Source organism: Cololabis saira, chromosome 10, assembly GCF_033807715.1.
Source record: "Cololabis saira isolate AMF1-May2022 chromosome 10, fColSai1.1, whole genome shotgun sequence".
NCBI classification, from domain to species: Eukaryota; Metazoa; Chordata; class Actinopteri; order Beloniformes; family Belonidae; genus Cololabis; species Cololabis saira.
The window spans coordinates 38,394,692-38,417,633 of NC_084596.1; the positions used below are offsets into that span (position 1 = coordinate 38,394,692).

At 39.5% G+C, this 22,942-nt stretch overlaps 1 protein-coding gene across 2 annotated transcripts in view; it reads left to right on the top strand.

The window, feature by feature from the left end:
• Positions 1–22,942, top strand: part of brinp2 (bone morphogenetic protein/retinoic acid inducible neural-specific 2) — a 230,807-nt gene that overhangs the window by 203,307 nt on the left and 4,558 nt on the right. For both annotated transcript variants that reach the window (XM_061732840.1, XM_061732841.1), the window contains one exon: positions 19,784–20,006. In XM_061732840.1, coding sequence (XP_061588824.1) covers positions 19,784–20,006 — 223 coding nt within the window. The remainder of the gene's footprint in view (positions 1–19,783; positions 20,007–22,942) is intronic.

Consider the following 22,942-nt stretch of genomic DNA (forward strand, 5'->3'; position numbering starts at 1 on the left):
CCATCAAACGAAATAGATATCCAGATATCTGGGATGTGAGGGCAGCCCTACTGATTTTACATATTACCAGCAGTTGGTAAGAATATTCAATCACTCTCCCTCATGTTTCCCAACGTCTTACAGGTCTTAATTTAGGATAATCCAATGATATACCTGGGATTTATTTTTGTCTTCACATCTAAAAAATCAACACAAGCCATAGTTTCAGGTCAAAAATAGATGAATTACTTGCCAATTCAATGAATGCAATAAGCAATGAGCCAGGTTAGGCTTAATTATGCAAAGTGGACAGAGGAAGGTAGTTTGTTTCTTGTAAAGCGTTTAATATAAATCCTTTTGTAATATGTGCACTAAAGATGTATTTCATAAATATTTGGATCTTATGTAAAGTAGAATCTTTCTTATTTTTTGTTCTTATGTTACCTTCATTCTACAAAGACTGTAACATTGCCTCGGTGATAAAACACAGAGCTAAAAATAGATAACAGAATTAATAACAGAATCTTGTGTACGCTGTCATAGCTCAAACTATTTTATCTTACCTTTGACATCATTCAATCTTTCGTTATTATGCATTTTCCCCATAACTTCAGCGGTCAGTACTCAGCCCTGCCTCGTCAGCTTTCAGAAAACTCAAGCTTTTTAAAATTCTAACACGAATGCCGAGATGGAAAAGATGGCAAAGGCGAGGACGAGGAGAAGGATAGAGAGAGCCGGCTGCCGTTTTTCTTCATTTGCACGTCATGTTGGAAAGGGATGATCTCCCGAAAGACTTGACCGCTGGCATGGGCAGACCAGCACAGATGTCTGAGAGGCCATGTTTGTGGCAGACGACTGAGAGGGTGGCGGATCACAGGGTGACGCTAAAGGATAGAGGTGAAGGGATGCTCCAGAATGGCAGGCTGTCTCGCAAAGATGGGTACAGCTGGAGTTTTGATCCGGGGCGGAGGGTTTAATGGAAGCCCAAAGACAAGGATCAGTGCTGCTAAGCATGCTCTTTTACTGGCCTTACTTATGCCACAACCACGCCCATAAATAGCCCAAGGACATGAGCTTGAAGCTGACAAATAACCAGGCGGCAGCAGTTCATCTAAGGACATTGCTCTGGGTGAGAGGAGGTGACACCAGGGCTCTGCCAGCCATAACCTGGTAGCTATTAATCCTATCACACGTGTAGAGAATAAAAATGATGAGATGAAAAAGAGGAAGATAGTAAATCAATGAGGTGAGGTAGAGGAGGAAGGTGAGGCAAGAGGATAGGGGAGGATGTGGTAGCACAGAAGAGGAGATAAGATTAGAAGAAGGGAGAGGGCATGAGGAGAGGGGGAGGACAGACGATGAAATGAACAGTAGAAAAGGAGAGAAAAATGAGCAGACATGAAAAAATATTAATTGTCTGAAGGACTATGAAATGTGTGAAAGGTAAATGGGGTAGCAGGCAAGGAGGAAATTAGAGATTGAAAAAAAATGGTGAAATATCAAATGGAAAAGAGTCTCTCCCTCGCGTGCCATATTTTCCTCAAGCTTAGTCATTGTTGTGAATTGTTTTAATTTTAGGGATTTAAACCGATAATTCCTGTTTACTTAGAGCTGTTAAATGTTAAAATGTTAGAAGTTAAAATGTGTAAGATGCACTATTTACATTATTTACAGTTTATTTACATTTAGTATTTACAGTTTATTTACAGCTATTTACAGTAAAGTGAACATGAACATAAACGTTTAAATGGATTGTACTGAAAATACGCTATTTCCGGTTTCGCTTTTATTTTGAAGTCTACAGGAAGTGGTCTAACGTGTGTCAACCGTTAGCTTTAGACTCTAGCTGACAGCTGACAGCTGATGATGACGGAGAAAGATCGGTTTTCTCCCGTTTTTCTTTGTAAGCAACTTGTTTTAGGAGAATAAATGTCCGTTTTTAAAGCCACACGTTCTGATCATTTATCAGAATCTTCTGCTCCACAACAGTCATAACTTCTGATTTTTTTGAAAATAAAACATCCTGCAATAGTTTGGAAGGAACCCAGTCACAAACACGCGTAACCTCTGTTAAACATGACCACGAGAATGACGTCGAGGTACTCCAGCACATCACTAACCACCATCGCTGAGGACGATGGCAAAGCTTCAGTTGTCCAACTCGATGGCCAACCAGCCTGAGAGTTACTCCCAGCAGAATGCATCACCATGCTGTTAATTGGTAAATATGCAATTTGAACTTGACAAGAGAGGCTATTTCATGTCACCCAGGGACACTGGTACAGCTAATTAGGGATTAAGAAGAGGAAGAAAATAATATATAACAGACTTTGATATGTTTTCTTCTATCTGGTAATGAAATAAACAAGGTACAAATGGCAGTAATAAATTCAGACATTTTATACATGTTTTTTTTTCTAATATACAAATGAAAATAACATTTCAGAATTCTCATTACTCACTCAGTCATCCATAAGATTACCCTGAGTAATAAAAAAAACAAGCTGGCAGGACAGGTAAATTAACCAAGTGAAGAGGGGAAACGTAATATCTGTGTAAATGCAGTTTAAACACAATCTACACACTATTGGACAAAATGAAACAATTAATAGGGCTGGAAAAATGATGGGAAGAACAGCCACAATCCAAAAAAGGACATGATTGAAAGTGTAAAATGCCTAGCATTCAACGTTTGATATATGTTCAAAGTCCATTTGGGAATAAAATATGGGTTAATGATATTTGCAAATGAGTGTATGCAAAACAAGACAAAGTAATGATTTAAATGACCTACTCCAAACCCTTTCTCAGTAATCTCAGGACAACACATTCACTTACCAGCAATAAAGCAGAATGTGTAGTTGCTAACACGGTTTCTGCATGTCTCACTGGGGTTTTTATTCAGCTCGTTGACAGTCTGCAGGTTTTACTGCTTGGAAGACATCCTTGCAGTCACTTTGGTCTTAAAGTGTGGACTTATGCTGGGCCACTCCAAAATGTTGCTTGATGTTTTGTTTTGATCATTTCTTGTCCACTTTGGCCCGGATCCATGTCCTTATGTGTTCATAGGCACACCTCAGTCCGTTACATCTTCCCACATCTCCATACATCTCCCACACGTATTTTGATCAACTTTGTTTCCCTGCTGCTGTTGATTTGGTAAATACTTTAAAGGGAAGAAAGAATGCTTAGTGAAGCTAGATGCTTGAAGTAAAGATTATGGACATGGGTGTATCAGCAGTCTTAAATGTGCATTGCATTTTTACACCTCTCTGTCTGGAACCAATCCATTTAACATTCTGCCTATGCATAGCGGCATCACTGGCCTGCTCCCAGGCCGGTCTGCACTCGTAGAACAGCTCCAGTTCCTCACTCTGCATGTGGTTTGAGCCACAGAGAGAGATGCATATGTGCTGCAGCGAATCCTGCTTGTATTCACAGTCTTTCCCTTGTGTTCACTATGGGATCACAGCAAAGAACCGTTGCGCCCTACCTTGGCACAAGGGCTTGTGTTGTCTTGTGATTCTAGAGGACATCTTGTCTGAAGCTAAATGCTTTTGTCAGGGTCTCTCAAAGCAAACTAGTCTGTGATGCAAGTCCACACAAACACAATCCCTTAAACCTCGTTGGATGAGTGAAGCTGGGAAAACCATTACCCTGGCTTAAACAGGGAAACAGGGACCCCCCTGCCTCGTGCAATATCTGTTAGGAAGCAGGTGGGAGTGGAGACTCCACCGACGCAAAATAACACAATTTACAAAACATACTTCTAGTTCTCAGAACCCAAACAAAGGAAGCTAAAGGAAAGAGGGAAATAAAAGTTAATTAAATGTTTTTTGAACGATAATTACATTTATTCAATGCAAATAATCACAATTTTATCATGACCAGGATGGGGAACTCCTACTGTATTGTCCTCAGAGTAATCAGAGTATTCATTAATGTCAATAACTACATTGGCCTAAAGAAGGACAGTCTAATTCAGAAGATATCATCTTTCAAGATATAGAAAGAACAACTGAGACCAGCAAGCTGTCCAATACTGACAATATATGAAACCCTTAAGGACAACCCGGGACCTAACATGAAATGAATCATGAATAGTTCTGTTTAGATGATTAGCAGTTCAAATTAGGCTAATGAAATGCCACCTGGGTCGATGCACTCGTCTGAAAAGCTCACATTTTGTGAATAAGGTCTTTTCCTTCTCTTTGTTGCTGTCATGCGTTTCCCAGCTGCTGGCTTGACCAGCTGAACCGATGCTCTGCTGGTGCCAAGTGCCAAACACGACTCTCTGGAGACTCAATTAGACACACAGCCCATGGAAATGTCATCCCAACACGTGTGTGTGTGTGTGTGTGTGTGTGTGTGTGTGTGTGTGTGTGTGTGTGTGTGTGTGTGTGTGTGTGTGTGTGTGTGTGTGTGTGTGTGTGTGTGTGTGTGTGTGTGTGTGTGTGTGTGTGTGTGTGTGTACTTGTGTTAGTTCAACTGTTGTTAGTGTGAGTCACAGCTTCCTATGACCATGCAGAAGGCCCTTTGTTAATGAGGTGCTCATTAACAGCTCTACAACTGAGGACATCTTTTTTTCTTCCTCTATATAATGAATGTCCACGAGATTGGAGAACAGCTGAAGAGTCAGACAGGTCATATTTTGGAGAAATGTCATTTATTCAGAGACACAGGCTAAGCTCTGTGGTCATTAAAGGACAACAGCGGCTCTGCAAGTTCAACTTCAGTAAGTGGAAAAGTTGCATGATTTACACTCAGTAGTTGAGCAGCTCAGAAATGCTACATCCATTTCTTGTGTTCAGTGACCACATGAAATCACAATAACCATGGCAATAACTAGAATGATAATGGTGTGAGGATGTGCAGCGCTGAGCGACAGGGATCTGTACACCGTGACCACAAGCACTGTGTGATCCAGTTTGAAAGGAGGAATAAAGAGATGTTACCTCTCTGTTCTAGACTCTGTTATCTTTGTGAATAAATATTATTCATATTCTTGTACGTCACCTCAGAAGGCAAGGAGCAAACTTCAGACAACCCATCTTCATTAGTTTTAAGTTTTGGCATTATTTTGTTGATCAAACATTTAACTTTTTCTCTATTTTTTTACTTCTTTAACTGATTCATTTTAGGGTTTTCTTGTTTTCTTATTATAATGATGTGAATAATAGAAATAAAACTCTGTGGCACAGCTTTCAGGATCACTGAGGGGAGCTGTTTCCCAGCTGTATTTTAATTGGTTGTCATTGCATTTATTGTTAATTTATTCGCTCCAAAAGTAATGGGAATTATATTGTTTGCTACTGTTGCGGTGTGGACTCAGCATCCGCTTGGATTGAGGCAAAAACGTGCATCCGTCTTTTTATAGTCATTGTTATAGTTATTGATCTTAGTGCGGACAGTACTTGAGAATGCACCAGCAAATTCCTCGAAATAATGTGTTCAGTTTCTGGTGAACGCACCGTCACAATATGGTGGCATTGACAGAAGCAAAGAAAAAAGGTTGCTTTATAAAAGTACCTTACAAATAGATCGTTTTAATGAAAACATTTAAAAAACAAATTTTTGGCACAAAAACCTGAACAAACCCTTCACATTATTATATTGTGATTAACTAGTAATAACATTTGCAGTAATGGTTTTATGAGTTTATCTAGTGTATTTTTCACACATTGATCAAGCTCATGTGGGTTGTGTTAGAGGATGGAAACAAACGATGATGGTTCAGTGTCATTCAAAGTGTTTAATGAAGCCATAAAACTTGTCCCTGCATAATGTAAATGAGCAGGCTGCATTTCATCCCCTAATATAGTTTACATCATTTAGAATTTTCAGTAAAGACAGACAGTACATTGGAAATTAAGTTAGTGATTCATTTCCAAAAGAAGATGGAAACCAGCATGTGTAGTGAGAAGTAAAGTATTTTTTTTACTAACTGTTATTTTATATGTCTGGTCATGTGTTTTTTTTATTTCCATTTGAAGTGCATTACCTCAGAGATTAAAGCCAAACGATAATCTACAGTATTTTATGCTTTGGCAGTTGCAGCAGCTAAATTACATGTGGTTCTTCAGTAATGAGAATCACTGCACTTATCATCAGATCAGACGAAAGAAATATTGACTCAGACACCACCGCTGAAACCGAAGCTTATAAGAAGCAAACGTGTGGGTGGAGAAAGTTCACCTTAACAGCCACATGTATTATAAATCTAGATTGCATTAATTAAACATTTCGAACAAAAAAATGCTTTTGAACCTTTCCCCCAAAAGGGTAAAACTGTATTTGTGTTCTCAGCATCTTGTCTGTGTTTTATAATGAGGCAAGACAGCTTAAAGAGTGTGTTAGTCAACCATCTGATTTCATAGGAGACAATAATTCGTCGAGTAGTTTATATATGTTGACATAAACTAGTCACTCTGTCAACTTAGACAGGAGACTTGAGTCATTATGATCTTCTGATCAGCTTCCCTCGAATAAAGAATGCCTGGATAATTGCAGCCCTCCATTACTCACCTCCGCAGTGACATCTTAGTGGTAGGAGATTATCGGGAACAAATTCAATGTTCATAAATTCACAATAGGCTCTTCACTAGGATTTTTTTAATTAAATCTCTCAGTGATGAAGGTCATGTGTGGGTGGACGGAGTAGTTCTTCAGAACAAGTTGACCACAGGTAGTGTTTGCCAAAATCCAGTTTCCTCCCGCTCTCAGCTGTTCTCTTTTAATCTATGTCTCCATCTTCCATCCATCCAGCCCCCACAGGGAATAAAGTCATTCCCATGGCTTTAGTGAAGAGAGTTCAGTGCAATCCAACTCTCCTGCAAACAGCAGCCATCATTGCTTCATCCCCAACCACAAAAATCTCTGAATTCTTACAAGAGCACATTCTGTAGTCCATGGGACCGAGGGAACAGAGATGTGTCGGTCACTATTAACTTGTCATTGCAGAGTGGCATTCTCGCTTGTAATTGCTGACGGGCTCTCTGGAGGACACTATCCACTCTGTAACCTCAAGAGAGGCTCTGTGGAAAATAAATATACTTCATCACCATCAATAAACAGCCTAAATTTGGCTTCTCAGCCCAGCGTGGGGTGGATTACCAAGCACAGCCAATCTATCAACCCTTCAGCTGTCACGTCTTTGATCATCAAGGTGTTATGTAACATTAACCACTTGTGTTTTTGAAGTGCTTCCAGGAGGCTTCAGCAGTGGCAATTTATTTATATATATATTATCTTCTACATGTTTAAATGAAGGAGTTTGAGGCGCTGGAAAAAATACATTTGTCATAACAACCTGCGTACCAGACAGCACATAACCTTTTAAAAGTTTTACATTTAAAGTAAACTTTAAAGTATGAGAAAATGAGAGTCGACAGAGAAGTTTACTCAAGTTCACTTAGTCTACTCAGTGACTGCAACCGTACCTTGATCTTGTGGCTGCAAAACAAACTCAAGCCAGAAGTATGGCACTACTTGATTTTTGCCAAGTCTCTCCTGTGTACAAGACACTTTTCCAGATATTTTTCTACTTTATTCAGATGAGTGTTTGCAACCCTAAGCTATACCGTATTTTGGTATAGCTGTGTACTTGGTTCTGCATACCAAGTACACATATAGCCTACTAATGGGACCTAGATATATATTAGTACTTTTTCACTCTGTAATTATCAACCCCAATTTTAATTTTCTACCTAGCTACAGCAGGATCATAGGGTTAAGGTTAGTGAAAAGGCAAAGTAATTCTTCTTCAATATCGGGAGGACATGTAGAAACAGCCCATTCTTATAAAAGGGGAGATATTTATATACTATGCAGGTTCATCCAGGTCACTGAGCTTGATCAATATCAGCAGTGAGAAGCACTGTTAAATCCACAGTGTGAACCTGATGTTTCACTCTGGGAGAATACACACATTTTCGCAACGATAAAAAGTCTGAACCAAAATGACAATCCATCACTTGTTTTGAGGTGTAGTCAGGTTAGTTTCTAAAATCACACTTTTATTGAGAATAAAAGACATTATGAAGTTGAAAATTTAAAAAAAGTGTTTATATGTTTTAATTTAAAACAATCCAATAATGTAGTTTATATCTAGCTAAGGTAAGGGATTCTGTGGGCCAAAATTAATATAAAATCACCCTAGAGTTAATGCTCTTGTTATGCATTTTGTCTCATAACCTTCACACATAAAGGAAGTCTGTGATAATGGCAAAGGTGTAAAAATATAAACAGACCACTGCCATAACTTGGCATCATTTGCAGCTTGAGCGACTGCGTCGTTAAAATCCATCTGTGTACAGACAAATGCAGCGCTGGCTCCATCTGGGCTCCTTTTGCAATCTGAGACCTTGGTAGTGTTCAAGGTTAATGCCCCCTTATTAGGCCCAGCCAGCAGACCCTACTACGGCTTCCCCTTAATGTATGAGCTCTGCATACAAACCAATGCCTTACACGGCCAGAGATTTGCTATCATGCTTCTTGTCTTGAATGTATCCTTTTATCATCAGCTTCTGAAGGTTTTCCAGTGTGCTGACAGGTGGAACCTCATACTTCCTCTAAAATCTCCTGCGTCGTTTAAATTTGCGTGCCATTGAAAATTGAGAGAAGAAAGATTTTCTCTCCTTCCTTTGAGGGTAAGCGGTAATTGGGTGTCACTTTAAATTAAAAACTCTGGTTGTAAGCTCATTTAATATTGTGTATCGTTAATTGCAAGTGTGTTCCAGCTCTCATGGTCTACCATCTCTGCTGTTGGCAGAAAAGCAACCAACTGCTTTAATGTACTATGTCAAACATCACAAGGATAAAGCTCGCTCACAGAACTGTGGTGGGCAACAACGCAGAGACTCAAGCGACTCAGGAAAATAATGATGGAAGAGAAAAACAAGAGTGACTGAACAAATGTATACCTTGTGTCCAAAAAGTGACTTATCCTCCACACAAATGACTATGAGCAAAAACTTGCAAAAGTTCCTTTGTGCTGCTTTAAAGAACAAGCAAGGACAAGTGAAGTGTAATTAAAGAAACTATTGTTTTGTATTTGACTTAGAGGTGGGTGCAATTAATCGATGTGTCGATGCATCGCAATGCGTCACGTGACGATTAAGAATCGATTATTTAAAAAAAAAATATATATATATATATATATTTTTTTTTTTTTTTTTTTTTTTAAGTTATCCTATCCAGATTCCAGACTGAATAAGCTGCTGAATCATTTCATTTTCAAGAATGCACATTTCTTATTGTTCACTTGAAATATGGCAGATATGTTTACACTGAGTTCATATCTGGTTTACTTGAATTAATGAACTCATTAAATCCAGGGCTTGACCGTTTTCAGTGTTTTCCTCCAATAGAGGGCGCTCTCATGCAAGTGCAGCTTTCCCTGGTCAAAGTTAAGTAAGTCAAAGAGCAAATGTTTACATAGTCATAAAATAAATTATTTTGTGTCTTTGAAAAATACATGTCAAATGTTCAAAAAACCTTGTTATTTACTTAATGAGTGTTGTTAGAGGAACTGAGTTAATTGATTGGCTATTTATTTACAAATGTAGCCACAGATGAAGACAAAATCAATCTTGTATGGAAAAAAGCATTAAAAATCACAATAATCGAAGAATCGTGGCACCAATAATCGAATCGACAATCGTTATAATCGAAGAATCGAAGCTCCAATAATCGAAATCGAATCGTGAGGTACCCTTGTTTGCACACCCCTAATTTGACTACATCTTAAATAAAAACATCTAAACGTGTGGGTTGATGTTCTGCCCAATGGCCTTGATTATTTTCCTTTTAGTAAGTTAAAAAAACAACACCTAAGTAGTCCTTGTCATCCCCTCTGTGGTGTTTGCCGACTAAGCTGCATTCAGTGTCATTGGCTGCGTAAAGATGACGTGGGTCTGTCAGAGAAAGCCCTATGATCCAGGAGTGCTGGGAAGCACGCTGAGCTGACTGCTGAAAAATGGTTTCCTGCTTTCCTTTGCTGCTAAGGTATAAGAAATATTAGTGTGTTTTTCCTTTTCTTTTTTTTTTTGTTCACTCTCTCAGAAAACACTGATGCATCGTCCAACCCCAGGCTGTTTCATATGCACACTCACCATCATTTTTGTAGCCTACTTGTAAGAAGAATGGTAATATTCAAATCGCTCTTGATGCTTCCCAGAAAAACAGATTGATTTTGTTTTACAGCAGCTTATAACGTCTGTATCAAAGGTGCCGGCGCTGTGTACATAAAAGACATATCTGTTACAAGCACCATAGGTTCCCCCACAGTCAAGTTGTGACACTTAAGTGGATGGAACGATGAATGGAAATACAAGGAACAGTATATTCTTTAACCCATTTCTCAGCTCCTAAGAACACAAACACGCTATCACTCACAAACAAGAGCTGCCTAGCAATGAATTTCCAGATTCTTCATCCAGATACCCTTCAATTTATTCCCCACTGTGACAACCTGCAGTCTGCAGGAAATGATGTCCTGCAATGTCACATCTTCAGACAATATCTCAATCATGTTAGATGGCAGGGGAAAGTGAACTGATGCTGTGCACCCGTTTTTTTGTTAGTAACTGCTGCATCAAGATGTCCTTGGGCAACCTCCAGCTGCTCCACTGGAGCACTTCAGTGGCCCGTAGTAGTGTAGTACTAAGGGAAAGAAGAAAAATGAAAAAAACTGAGGTACAGGATTGCTCCCAGCATCCTATCATGCATGGCTGCAGTTTCCCGGATAGCCCCCTGATGCGTGTAACAGAGCAAGTGTGAAACAGACCATTGCTGAAAGAGCATATGCCGTTTGTCAACCATCCACAGATAAATTGGAGAAGAAAAAGGAAAAAAAAATGATTGAGAGGCTTTCCCCTCAGGTGGACACAGCTTGAAAGGAGCTTGCTGGATATTAATGACTGACACCCCCTCCCCTACTTAAAGCCCTCCATGTTCACCTACATCCGTTTTCCATCTCTGATCTTATAGCCGCAGTCAGGGAGGTAGTTTGCCTTCAAACAGCAACGCTGAAAGCACGGTGGCTTCCAACTGTGTTTTTCAACTGGGAGCAGTCACATTTGACCTGCAGGATAATACGGCCCCACAAATAGGAGAAGGGAGAGTTATTCATCCAAAGATGTGTTCAGGTGAAGTCCTAAAACTTAAGGTCTGAATATACCAAGATCTGAATTGGTTATAATGGACAAATGTTGTATTTTCTCATGAATTAATGTAAGTGGTTTTGAGATCCATCACAGGAATATTAATAAAGTGCAATGTGCAGGGTAGACGTTAAAAGAAGGTCTAACAGACTTAATTTTATACCTTAAAAACTTTGTCATTGAAAGAAATTGTGTGCAGTGGTGAAGAAAGACATTACACTTCCTTCCATCCGTTTAATATACTGTGTGTCATTCATCCTATTTCGGAGCGCGAAGGGCTGGAACCCATCCCAGATAGTGGTTCACCATGTGCAAGTTACCATTCCATTGCAAGGTCTGAAAACCTAATCATGAGAAGGAATTTGTTAAATTAATTTCTTCTTCACTTAAGTTCAGTTTGACTTTTGTTTGTGTGTGTATGCATGCGTGTGCGTGTGCGTGTGCGTGTGCGTGTGTGTGTGTGTGCGTGCGTGCGTGCATTGATATTGTATAATGATAGCTGGTACACAGAACTGAAACATGGTTATTATCATTTCTGTCATAGGTATTAATACAACGTGGCCTTATCACAGTTGTCTTTGATTGCTCCTAAACCCAGGACTTACCATTCTGAGTGAAAACTGCTTTGGTGCAACTAATTTTACAACCTTTACAACTTTACAACCATTTACTGGCCACACGTGACAGCAGTCCAACTCTCGTGAAACACATGAGAGGAGTTTTAATTCATCGGCCGCCTTACAGCAATAGTTGACATTTGATAGGTCAGACCTTAAAATGGCATACACGTGTACACTCACCAGCCCCTTTATTAGCTACACCTTGTTATTACCGGGTTGGACCCCCTTTTGCCTTCAGAACTGCCTTAATCCTTCATGGCATATGTTTAACAAGGTTCTGGAAACATTCCTCAGAGTTTGGTCCATATTGCCATGATGGCATCACGCAGTTTCTGCAGATTTGTCAGCTGCACAAACATGATGCAAATTTCCTTTTCCACCACATCCCAAAGGTCCTCTATTGGATTGAGATCTGGTGACTGTGGAGAACATTTGAGTCGTGAACTCATTGTCATGTTCAAGAAACCAGTCTGAGATGATTCGTGCTTTATGACATGGGACCTTATCCTGCAGGAAGTAGCCATCAGAAGATGGTACACTGTGGTCCTAAAGGGATGGACACGGTCAGCAACAATACTCAGGCATGCGGTGGCGTTGACACAATGCTCAGTTGGTACTAATGGGCCCAAAGTGTGCCAGGAAAATATCCCCCACACCATTACACCACCAGACTGAACCATTGATACCAGGATGGATCCATGCTTTCATGTTGTTGACGCCAAACTCTGACCCTACCATCCAAATGTGGCAGCAGAAATCGAGACTCATCAGACCAGACAAGGTTTTTCCAATATTCTGTTGTCCAATTTTGGTGAGTGGCTTTGAAGTGTTCTGTTTCAGTGAAAGAGCCTGCGTCCTACCAAAAACTGAGGAGGGAAAGCCAGGGCAGGAAGAGCACTAAGAGTACTGGAGGCTGTGTTGTTGATATTCAGATTTACAGGGCTGAGATCTAGTGTAACATCAGACTAATGTGCATAAACTCATAGAATGTTCAAAATTCCTGTGCTCCATGAACAATATGTGGCCTCCTCACTAGATATGGTTGTATGCAACTTTTTTTTTTTCTCTCTGTCCCAAAATGTAATATAGGTGAACGGTTGACTCAGTGGAAAAGATCCGTCTTGAGTCAGAAATGCTCACCTGCAAGCAGCCAGAATATCACACCTACAGGAGAATGTGAGGCGGGCCAGTAGCAACAAAAGCAGTGAATCCCTGCACAGGGTCACAACTTCAACCAGCACCTCAGCCAAATTTTCAACACATGTAATTTTGCTTAAGGTCTGAATATACCAGGGTAATTTTGCACCCTGTATGCAAATGTGTAACAGAAATATAGTATGTGCACCTTTTTATTTTATTTAGTGAGACATCTTTACTAGATGCCGTGTTGTGAAGAGCATGAAATCTCCCTCCCACTGCTTTCCTTCCAACACCTCTATCTGTATGTTAATGTACTGACCATATTTTCCATCTGGAGCACGCCGTCCTTAAAATGCGAGTTAAATTCAGGTCAGCACTTGATATACACACTTAAAAAAGGGTCAGTGTGCAGGGCATGTATACAGCAAAGCTGCAAAGTTCCTCACACAATGGAAGATTTATTACTGGATAAACAAAATAGTTGGAAAATAAACATGAACATTTATTTGTATGGCTCCCGGTGGACCATAAAGGTTTTCCTGTTTATCTAGAGAACTGAATGGAAATGTAATAAATCTGTTTAATAAAAACTAGTTAAATGTTGGTTGCCTCTGAACTTATGAGGTCAGCTTAGATAAAGTACAAAGTGCTCTTGTCCAGTAAAGAATGTCCAGCTAATTACAGGAAATGTATCTGGAAAAATTGCAGGTCTTCTTTAGGGCAAAGGGCTTTATGTATTAGGAACCAAATATAATTAGAGTGTATCATAATGAATCATTCACTAAAAACAATTGTCTACTCTGTACTTCTCTATCTGATCCTTTTGACACCATTTATAGATACGAATGTGCACCAGTGGATGTGACACGCGTGTTATTGCTGGGTTTGTGTTAAAAAACAGAACAGTGACAGTGAACAGATTTCTCTTTGTTTATGATTTTTTACTTTTCCAGATCATGCAGTACACTTCTCTGCAGCGTGAACATTGCAAACTAGTTCTCCCGATTCTCATGTTTGATATTGATTATGTCTGTGATCCCCCGCAGCAATTTGCTGTTCAGTTTAAATAGTCACATATACTTTGAGGATTTATGTTAGTCGTACGGAATTGATTTTTGAAAGCATGGATCCTCTGTTCCAAGAGATAAATCAATGCACTGCAGTGATCAAAACTTTTAAAAAAACAATTTCCCGTTTAGTTTTTAATACAGAGCATATGAAAAGACTCCCAAAAGTGAAATCTTCCTTGTTAACGATTAAGTTAGTACCAGTCTCGGCGATGCATGATGGATGGTTCCTTTAATGCTTTACAGACACTTTGAAGTGATAGAGATAGCAGCTTCCTGACAGCTCTGGACTCTTGTTTTTCACTTAAGTTTCCCCCAGCAGCACGGCGGAGTAAAGTAGAGCGAGCGGTCACTTTTGCTTGAAGTTAGGTCTGCAACCGATTCAAAAGCACCCAAGAAGAAGGATGATTTTTTGAAGTTTGCTGTTGCAAGAAATCATAAGGGATTGGTTAAGAGGCTCTTCACAGAGAAGCGACTGGCAGACAGGAGATATCCGCATTTAAAAAAAGAAGAACAATCAAGATGTTTCAGACAGGGGTTGTCATGTGTCGCCACTCTTGACAGTAATTTAAATCCTTCACTTCTTTTTGTCGCTAGGACAGGAATAAATATGTTGTTGAAGCAGCAAATGTCAGTAATGTTTGCAGTGTATGATGAAGAAAATGTCAAATTTGGTTTTGCAATTTTTGACATATGCACCCATAGCGATTTTCTTTGCCAAATAATGCGATTTCTTATTTACTCAAAGGTGTGACCTGCCAATACTGAGTTTGACTGCTCACTGTTTTCTTTGTTAGAACTTTAATCAACTGCACATTAACTTAATCAACGATGAAAGACAGCAGAGGTTGCAGACAGTTTGCTCTGCTGGCTCTGTTTATAGCCTGTTGACGTTTATTAATCCTCAGCCTCTGCTGAGATATGAAGATATTTATCTGCCAGAAAGATTATACTACAACTGGGGATCTACAACACTGTGATATTTATAGGCAAATTTGTATTATTGTTATTTTAAGTTTTTAGAAACCAACTGTGCATAAAAGAGTGTGTTTATTTTTCAATGATTTGTTGAAAACTACTCATAGCTTCCTCCCTTTTGCAGACTTTATTCAATAACACTGTCACACTTTTGCTAAGGGGCGCTGTCATGTGAAGGTACATTTTCTTGGGCAGGTCTTGTCAGGAGGACGATCTGGCCTTAAAAAGTTAGGGTTCACTAAGTGGGCTAGTGGAGGGTAAAAAAAAGAAAAAACGCTTAGATTTATAGTTGAAGAGAAAACCATCATCATATGATTCTCCTCTCCATAATACATTTTTAATAAGCGACACATCTGGACTGCAGATCAGGCAAATCAACGCATACATCCCTGCAGTATGTGCTCCAGAAGGATGTCTGGTGGTGTCCAGGTAAAAAATAAAAAATATGTTGGCAGCATATGTCTATGCAAATGTCCAGATATGCCTCTGAATCAATGGTACTTTCACACAATGTATCGTCACTGGCACTTATTCACCCCAAGCCATCACAGACAGTCTGGAAGGCTTTTCCATCCAAGCAACAGATGATCTTTTATCTTGTACTAATATGTAAAAACCTTGGAGCTGAATATGGTGTACTTTCTTTTTTTTTTCCATGACACGGTAGCTGTCATCTCAGGTTGTAGATGGAGTAAATCACTAACTGTGCCCAGAAATTAATGTTTGTAGGGCCACATTGTCACCCAGTAGGAAAAATAACACTCCTGGCCCATTATCTAATAGATTTTGAGAAGGCTGAATTGTCCATAAATTTTGAACATAAATTCGGAGCCATAAATGTCAGGATGAGGGAGGAAAACAAGCAAATTCCTCCAGCATGTTAGCAGTTCAAATGATTGCTCAGGGAGTGTTAAATGGAGACTGAGAGAAAAATTGGAGGGGGAGAAAGGAGGAGGATGACAGGTGGGGCACAGAGGGAAATACACTGTATTCAGGTGTAACGGATACATGGATTACACTGGACACCTTTCTGAACAGAAAAAAATAAAACAGGAAGGAACAATTTAAAGTACTAACACTGAAATGAAGGGCTCTCGTATTTGGTAACGTACCGTTTCAAGAGCCACTTTTGAAACTGTTGAGTAACAGCTGCGTGTACTGGATTGCATTTGAGTTTTCACGTAAAATAACAACTGCTGACATTTTGTCTGGTTCAAATCTGACTTGCATTTGCATTTTCGTATTTTAAGTTATCTATATGTAGATAAAGCCCTGAGTGTTTTGGTGAACTGCCCTGCTGGGGGCAGTTCAAGGTGTGTGGCTGCTCTTTAACTATAGTATTTTTTTATACCGTCAAAATGTCCTAAATGTCCATTTAAGATCTTTTACCTCTGATATGGCAATGTAACAGAGTAATAAGCATAGGTTTTAGTTACAAATGACAATTTCATATAACATTGATACCCTGTTGAAAATGTTGTTAACTTAAATGACAAAAAGTAAAAAACTAAACAAATACCAGACACAATAGCAAATATGTCTGTGCCATGTTCACACAGAATTTAATGTATTTAATGTGATGGACTTGATATGATAATGATAGATGTCATTTAACAGTCAGATCTGCTTTGTTTCATCATATTTATGTTATTTATTCACATGTGACTTATAAACAGCTCCACCTGTCTTCTCCTACTTACTGAGATGTTGACTTTTAATGCATCCTAAGATTCTGTTCTGTATTTACGTTTATCTTTTTGGAGATGGGATGGGAGTCCATTCTGTATGAGACACATACAGGGGTCCTGTACCTTCAACTGAAGCTTAAAGGTCTGTTTTATTCATGGCACTGCCAAACAAGTGCCAAACAAGTTGTCAACATGCTCAGTTGTTACTTCACACTTCACACCACTACAAAACTACAAAAAACTCTGAAAAGTGGATAATTGTCTGAGAGGGGGGTGTGTGTGTGTGTGTGTGTGTGTGTGTGTGTGTGTGTGTGTGTGTGTGTGTGTGTGTGTGTGTGTGTGTGTGTGTGTGTGTGTGTGTGTGTGTGTGTGTGTGTGTGTGTGTGTGTGTGTGTGTGTGTGTGCGCGCTTGCTTGCAGCAGGAGCTGCTTGGTGCAGAAGAAAAATGGAGAAAGACACTGTGTTGGGGGGAACCTGCAAGGTAAAACCCAGCAATCAGGGCTGAGTCAAGCCAGGGAAAGGAGTTTAATTATTAGGGAGTAGACGTCCCAACAACTCCACCATAATGACTTCCAACACTCAAGACTCTGCAGACCTCAGTTGGGATGTTCAGTGATGAAGTTCATTACTGTGTGACTTGTTTGGAAGATTTTGGAGGGCAGCTGTGCTTAACAAATAACCAAAATCACCTATGTTAACAGGGAAAATCGGGCCAAAACTGCTAATATACAGAAAACCCTAACTTCAAATCACAGCTGGTAAAGGCGTCTCCACAGGCTTTTGAATCATGGTGTACTTTGTCTTTTACAAAGTACTCCTACACTTGTTTTTTCTAAAATAATGACACAGTAATATATCAGATATTCAGCCTTTTTTAAACAGAAAATGATAATTTTTTGGTGTTTTGGTTACATTCTTACATTCTATAAAGTACCGCCACAAACCGAGTGGCACATTGTTGCAGTAGTTTCAGTCATATTTTGTCTTAACTTTTTACTTTTACTAACCCCCGTTTGTCAAAACAAGGAATGCAATTGCAGTAAGAAACTGAACAAACACCTAGTTTCTTCATGTTTATCCAGCAAACGATCTGGTAACCGGTCTCTATTACACAGCCTTAATAAAATGATTTCATAGTTTGGTTCTCCTTAGAATTCTATGTAAAATGACAGAAAAAGAAATATTGATATTATTAAACTTGAGGGAAAAAAAGGGAAAGGGAATGAACAAAAGCAAATTCATTCTACAATCACAGTTTAATCCAAGACCTTCAAATAGAAAAGACTGAGTCAAAATAAATTGTTGGGAAAAACAAGAAGAAGAAAAAGACAAATGATAAATATCACAGAGCATTAAAGCACCAAATCAGTGCTGCTGAAATGAAAGAAGCAGTCAAAGTGGGCCAGCGGAGGAATGCAGTCTGCAACAGAAGCAATGCTTGCATTTTTTGTACTTTTATCCCAGAGACATTGAGACTTGTTTGCTTTCTTCCTTATGTTAGCCCTTGGACATAAAGTAATTGCTTAGTTTGTCTATTGACTTTAAGGTGATGTTAATGTTGAACTGTAGCCTCATAATGCAAAGAGACGGTTTGGAAAAGAGTAAGAAACAGGAATATGCTGAGAGGCACGACTGAAGAAAAACGACTACCTTGTCTGGATCGTTCAGAGAACAATAACAGTGAGGCAAAGCGGCGGGCGAACACAAACAGAGAGATGAGAAGAACCAGACCATAGTGTCACCTGGGATCACTAAGCACTGTAATAGGCTTGAGTCTTGTCAGTTGGGCACAGCGCAGGTCGACTTGGCTGCTTTTCCTTTGCTGTCTCCCTGCCAACTACAGCACATGGGGATGTGATTCTTCAGCTGACCCAAAACAATCCTAGAAGCTCTTAAGTTAGCTCCAAAGAAATTACAGGTTTGTTGTTGTTTTTTTAAGGTATAAAGAGACTGGATTTTATTTTATTCTCTTCTGTTGTAGTATATTGATGTGTTATTCCAGTTGGGGGTAAAAAAGTACATCGCAGTTGAACCTCAATCTGAGAAAAATTGCAGTGTCAGATTTAAAGCACCGATGCAAATTTATAATCAGATTGTCACGGTTATGTGTTTTTGTCTTGGTTTTTGGATTATGTGACAGTTTTTGGTATTTACATGTAGGTTGCTGTTTTATTTTGAAATCCCATGTCCTTGTGTTTAAGTTTTGTCTTGATTTCCCTTGTTCCCATCTGCCCTGATCGTTTGTCTCGTTAAGTCCTCTGTGTATATCCTTGTCTTTCCCTTGCTCCCTGCAGATCTGTACTGTTCTCACCACCATATGTCTTGTGTTGTTTGGTTTTTGTCACGTTTAGGTTGTCTGTTTTGTCTGGAATCCTGCTCAGCAGCGCTTTTGTTTTGAATAAATCACGCTTTTTAAAACTCCTGCATCTGGGTCCTACAAACCCATACCCTGAGACAGATGACGCTAACTGGGGTTTAAACAAGAAGATGTGAACATGTAAAGAGTCTTTTTGCTCTGTGGAGGTGTAGAACTTGTTTGTTACTGCTAGAAAGTTGACATAAAGGTGATGCGATGTGATAGTCCTGAAACAGATGAATTCATAAATGTCTGCACATTAAACATGGCCCGTTACTTTTGATTGTTTAACACACATTTTCCACTTTGTTTCACACACATTTTCCACTTTAGAGCCAAACCCCAGTGACAGCAGAGAGCCTTTTCGCCATTTTACCACATGCTTTTATTGGTCTAGTCAACTTGTGAATATGGATGCCCTGTTAATTGGTTTGGGTCTTTTAAGAAAGATTGCAAACCAAATGAAAATGTGCATCTGTGTATCACCAGACGGTCTTTCATCTGTCTTTCTGAATCACAATCTTGCCGATTACGACAAGGGGAGTATGATGGGCTTCTAATAGTGAAGTCAGATTTTATGTGCAGGTGTTTAGTCTGAAAAGCCAATTCATTAGATAATAACTGTGTTTTTTTTAACATTAGGATGCTTGAAACATTCCCTGCTCCTTATATTTATAGGTTTAAAGTTGATAATAAGGGTATTTTACTTGAAATAATCTAATTTTGTTCTTTTCTTTCTGTCTCTCTCTGCCCCCCCACCCAATCATCCTGTGTCCTGTTGAACACTTTGCAGATGAATTCAAAGCCTTCCTGAAGAGCTTGCCCGCTGACCGGTTTTTGAATGTGTCCACAATTGCCAAGTTCTGGTATGCTGACTTGTCCCTCCAGAAGCGCCACACCCAGCTGGAGTCCAGCACCGCACTGGTGTTGGGAAAAGCCCAAAAGATCATCAGGAAGCTGTTCACCCTTAGTAAGCGCTGTCCCAAACAGCCCCGCATCAGTCTGCCCCGACAAAGGTAACACGCTGGGATATATCTGTCCAACAAACTCAATGGAGAAAGCATGATTTTGACATTACCAAGATAAAGTCAGAAATGACTAAAATTGTCTGAGGAGCCCCACACTGTACATGTCCAACAATCCATGCAATAAAACACACGGAGCAGTTTGGAAAAAGCTCCTCTTTGATTTTAGTAAACCTAGAAGTTGTAGATACAGAAATGAGGGAACTTAAAATGCAGGCCAGCTCTAGCTCCTTTTAAGTTGACTCCAATCCAAAACATTTGTTGATTGCTGTCATTGAGATTTCTGTGTCAGCTGAGGGCTGTCTCCACTGTCTGTTGCTGTGTGGTGGGCGTTTTGGTAGCGACCTCGCAACATATATCTGAAAGCATCATCTGTGTTGGCAACCCACTGCCACTTCCAGATGGCTTGTTAGTGGAAAAGTTAGTTCAAAAGAAAGTCGGTAGTTATTTTAATGGCTTTAGCAGTAATTGAAAAGTTTTACATTTGTTGTACCCTTCTGTAACTTGTGCCACACCACTAACGTGCGGCTGGGTGGACTGAATCCATTCACAACTAGTTAGGGAATGCCAAAGACTGTTCTGGCAAAGGAGATTTTCTCAAAGTTGTCCTATTATTTCTTTCATTAGGGGTGGCAGTGGCGTGGAGATTTGGTTTTTGTCACAAGACAAATTGTTTCTGGGGAAGACACAAAGCAGGAAATTCAAAAAAAGACAAAACAGAAAAAAAACAACAGTATTTTGACCCATTAGGCATCTATTTGATACAGACAATGGAGCAAATGTGCCCGTCCCCTTCAATCCATCTGAAAAAAGTTGGGTTGTTTAATATTCAGACTGGACTTTAAGACATCTCGACCATTACACCCACAACAACTGGTAGCACAGAGCCAGCAGGCTGAATGTGGCCATTACAAATGGATTTAAACACGACAACAAGAGTTCTGTGGGGGGTGGGGGGTTGAAAGATTCAGAAAGAGGAAACACATTAAAAATGGGTTATGCTAATTTTAAGATAATGGTGATAAAACTCGGGGAGTTGTCAAACAACGGTCTAGCAGCAATATGATATAGTGTTACACATCGTCATACACAGGCATAGTAAGTTCAAATAAAAACACTTCAACACACCCAGCGAGTTTAAAGCCAGCCTCTGCTGGTGAAGATGAGCGTTGCTCAGAAATGAACGTTTGTGGTGCAGGTCAAGTCTTGCCAGTAAAAGAAGAAAGATTTAATCAAGGTGCACCATTTCTCACAGAAAGGCAAAGTATTTCTACAATACCCTCGGCACTTTATGTAATTAAAATATAGTAAAAAAATAAGCAATGCTTAAACAGTAAACACACTTGTTGAGTGATAGCCTTCAGATTTTGGAGAGAAGCTGCTGTCTTTTTTTCATCACTATGAATAAATACCTTATTTATCTATCCGTAAAAAAAAATCTTTACTCAGACAACACAACATTTGCTGCTCAGACGTGCAGCATCAAAAGCATCAATTATTTTAGGTACACTTACACACAGTTCTTTACTTTTCTTTCTTGTAAAACCGTCCACAGATCTTCTGTGGCTGTGGCTTCTGCCTCTTCATGTAATCTCAGATAGACTCCTGATATAGAAGTATTCCTAATGACTTCGGCTTTGTGTGGGGTCATCGTCCTGCTTCAGAATAGATTTGGAGCCGACCAGATGTTTCCCTGACAGTGTTGCATGATGGATAACCATCTGCCTGTATTTCTCGTTTCCATTTGCAGAAATGCAGCCCCACACTTGCATGGCACCTCCACAGTGCTTCACAGATTGGCAAGGCAATTAGTCACAAATTAAATCATCAAAAAAATTACAATAATACTAATAAAACAGGTATTCAGAAGCTAACATTTGTCCATGTCAGTTATTATTTTCAGTGTATTATTTATGTCAATTTTTTTCTTCACTTCTTTTATTACTTTATGTGCACTGTTCCCTACAAAAAATGATACTACTTTATGTATATCTTTACGGGAAAGAGCTCATCAGTGATATATGCAGGTAAAAATAAGACATAAGAGAAAAAAAAGCTGATTAATTGTAATCAGGATAAAATGTTCATTTAATTGTGATATTGATTGAAAGTCATATGCCCGAGCCCTACTTCACGGTTGCCTGCAGACAGTCATTATTGTACTGATCTCTTGCCCTTCAGCAAATAAACTGCCTTGTGCTACAGCCCGACAACTGCTTTCTGACTCACCGTTAGCAAGTCGTCCTTCAACCAAGAGATCCGTGGACAAAGATCTATACGTCTACTGTGTGTGTGTGTGTGTGTGTGTGTGTGTGTGTGTGTGTGTGTGTGTGTGTGTGTGTGTGTGTGTGTGTGTGTGTGTGTGTGTGTGTGTGTGTATATATATATATATATTTATATGAAAATACACTATTGTAATAGCATATAAAATTGCAAGAATATAAGGGATAGAGATAAAATATACCGATTTCATGGGAAGTTTGCTGTGAAGTTGACTGTTAAAAGTATAGTTTTTCATGTGCTCATACATAATACAGAATATATGGCGTCATGCCACAGGCTAGTTCCCGATGGTCTCTCTTGCTAAGTTGTTGGCAAAACATCTGCTTAAACTTGGCAGTGGCCTCTGGACTGTCTCTTGCAGGAAGCTATGAAAATCACTGACAGCCTTCACACTCAGTAGCACTCAGAAACAACACTCAGACCTCAGTAGCACAGCTTCACTCACTGCTCACTTTATTAGGTGCACCAGGTGTACATAAAACTGTGGCTAGTAAATCTGAATACATTCCATGAGACAGAAAGCTTGTTGTTCTCAAGCTCAGCCCAGGTAATGCCTCATTAGGTTTTTCCAGAATCGAAACGCCATCATCGTCATTAGTAACAAAGACATATGGCTGGGTTAGTAGCTCGAGTGTGCTCCATTG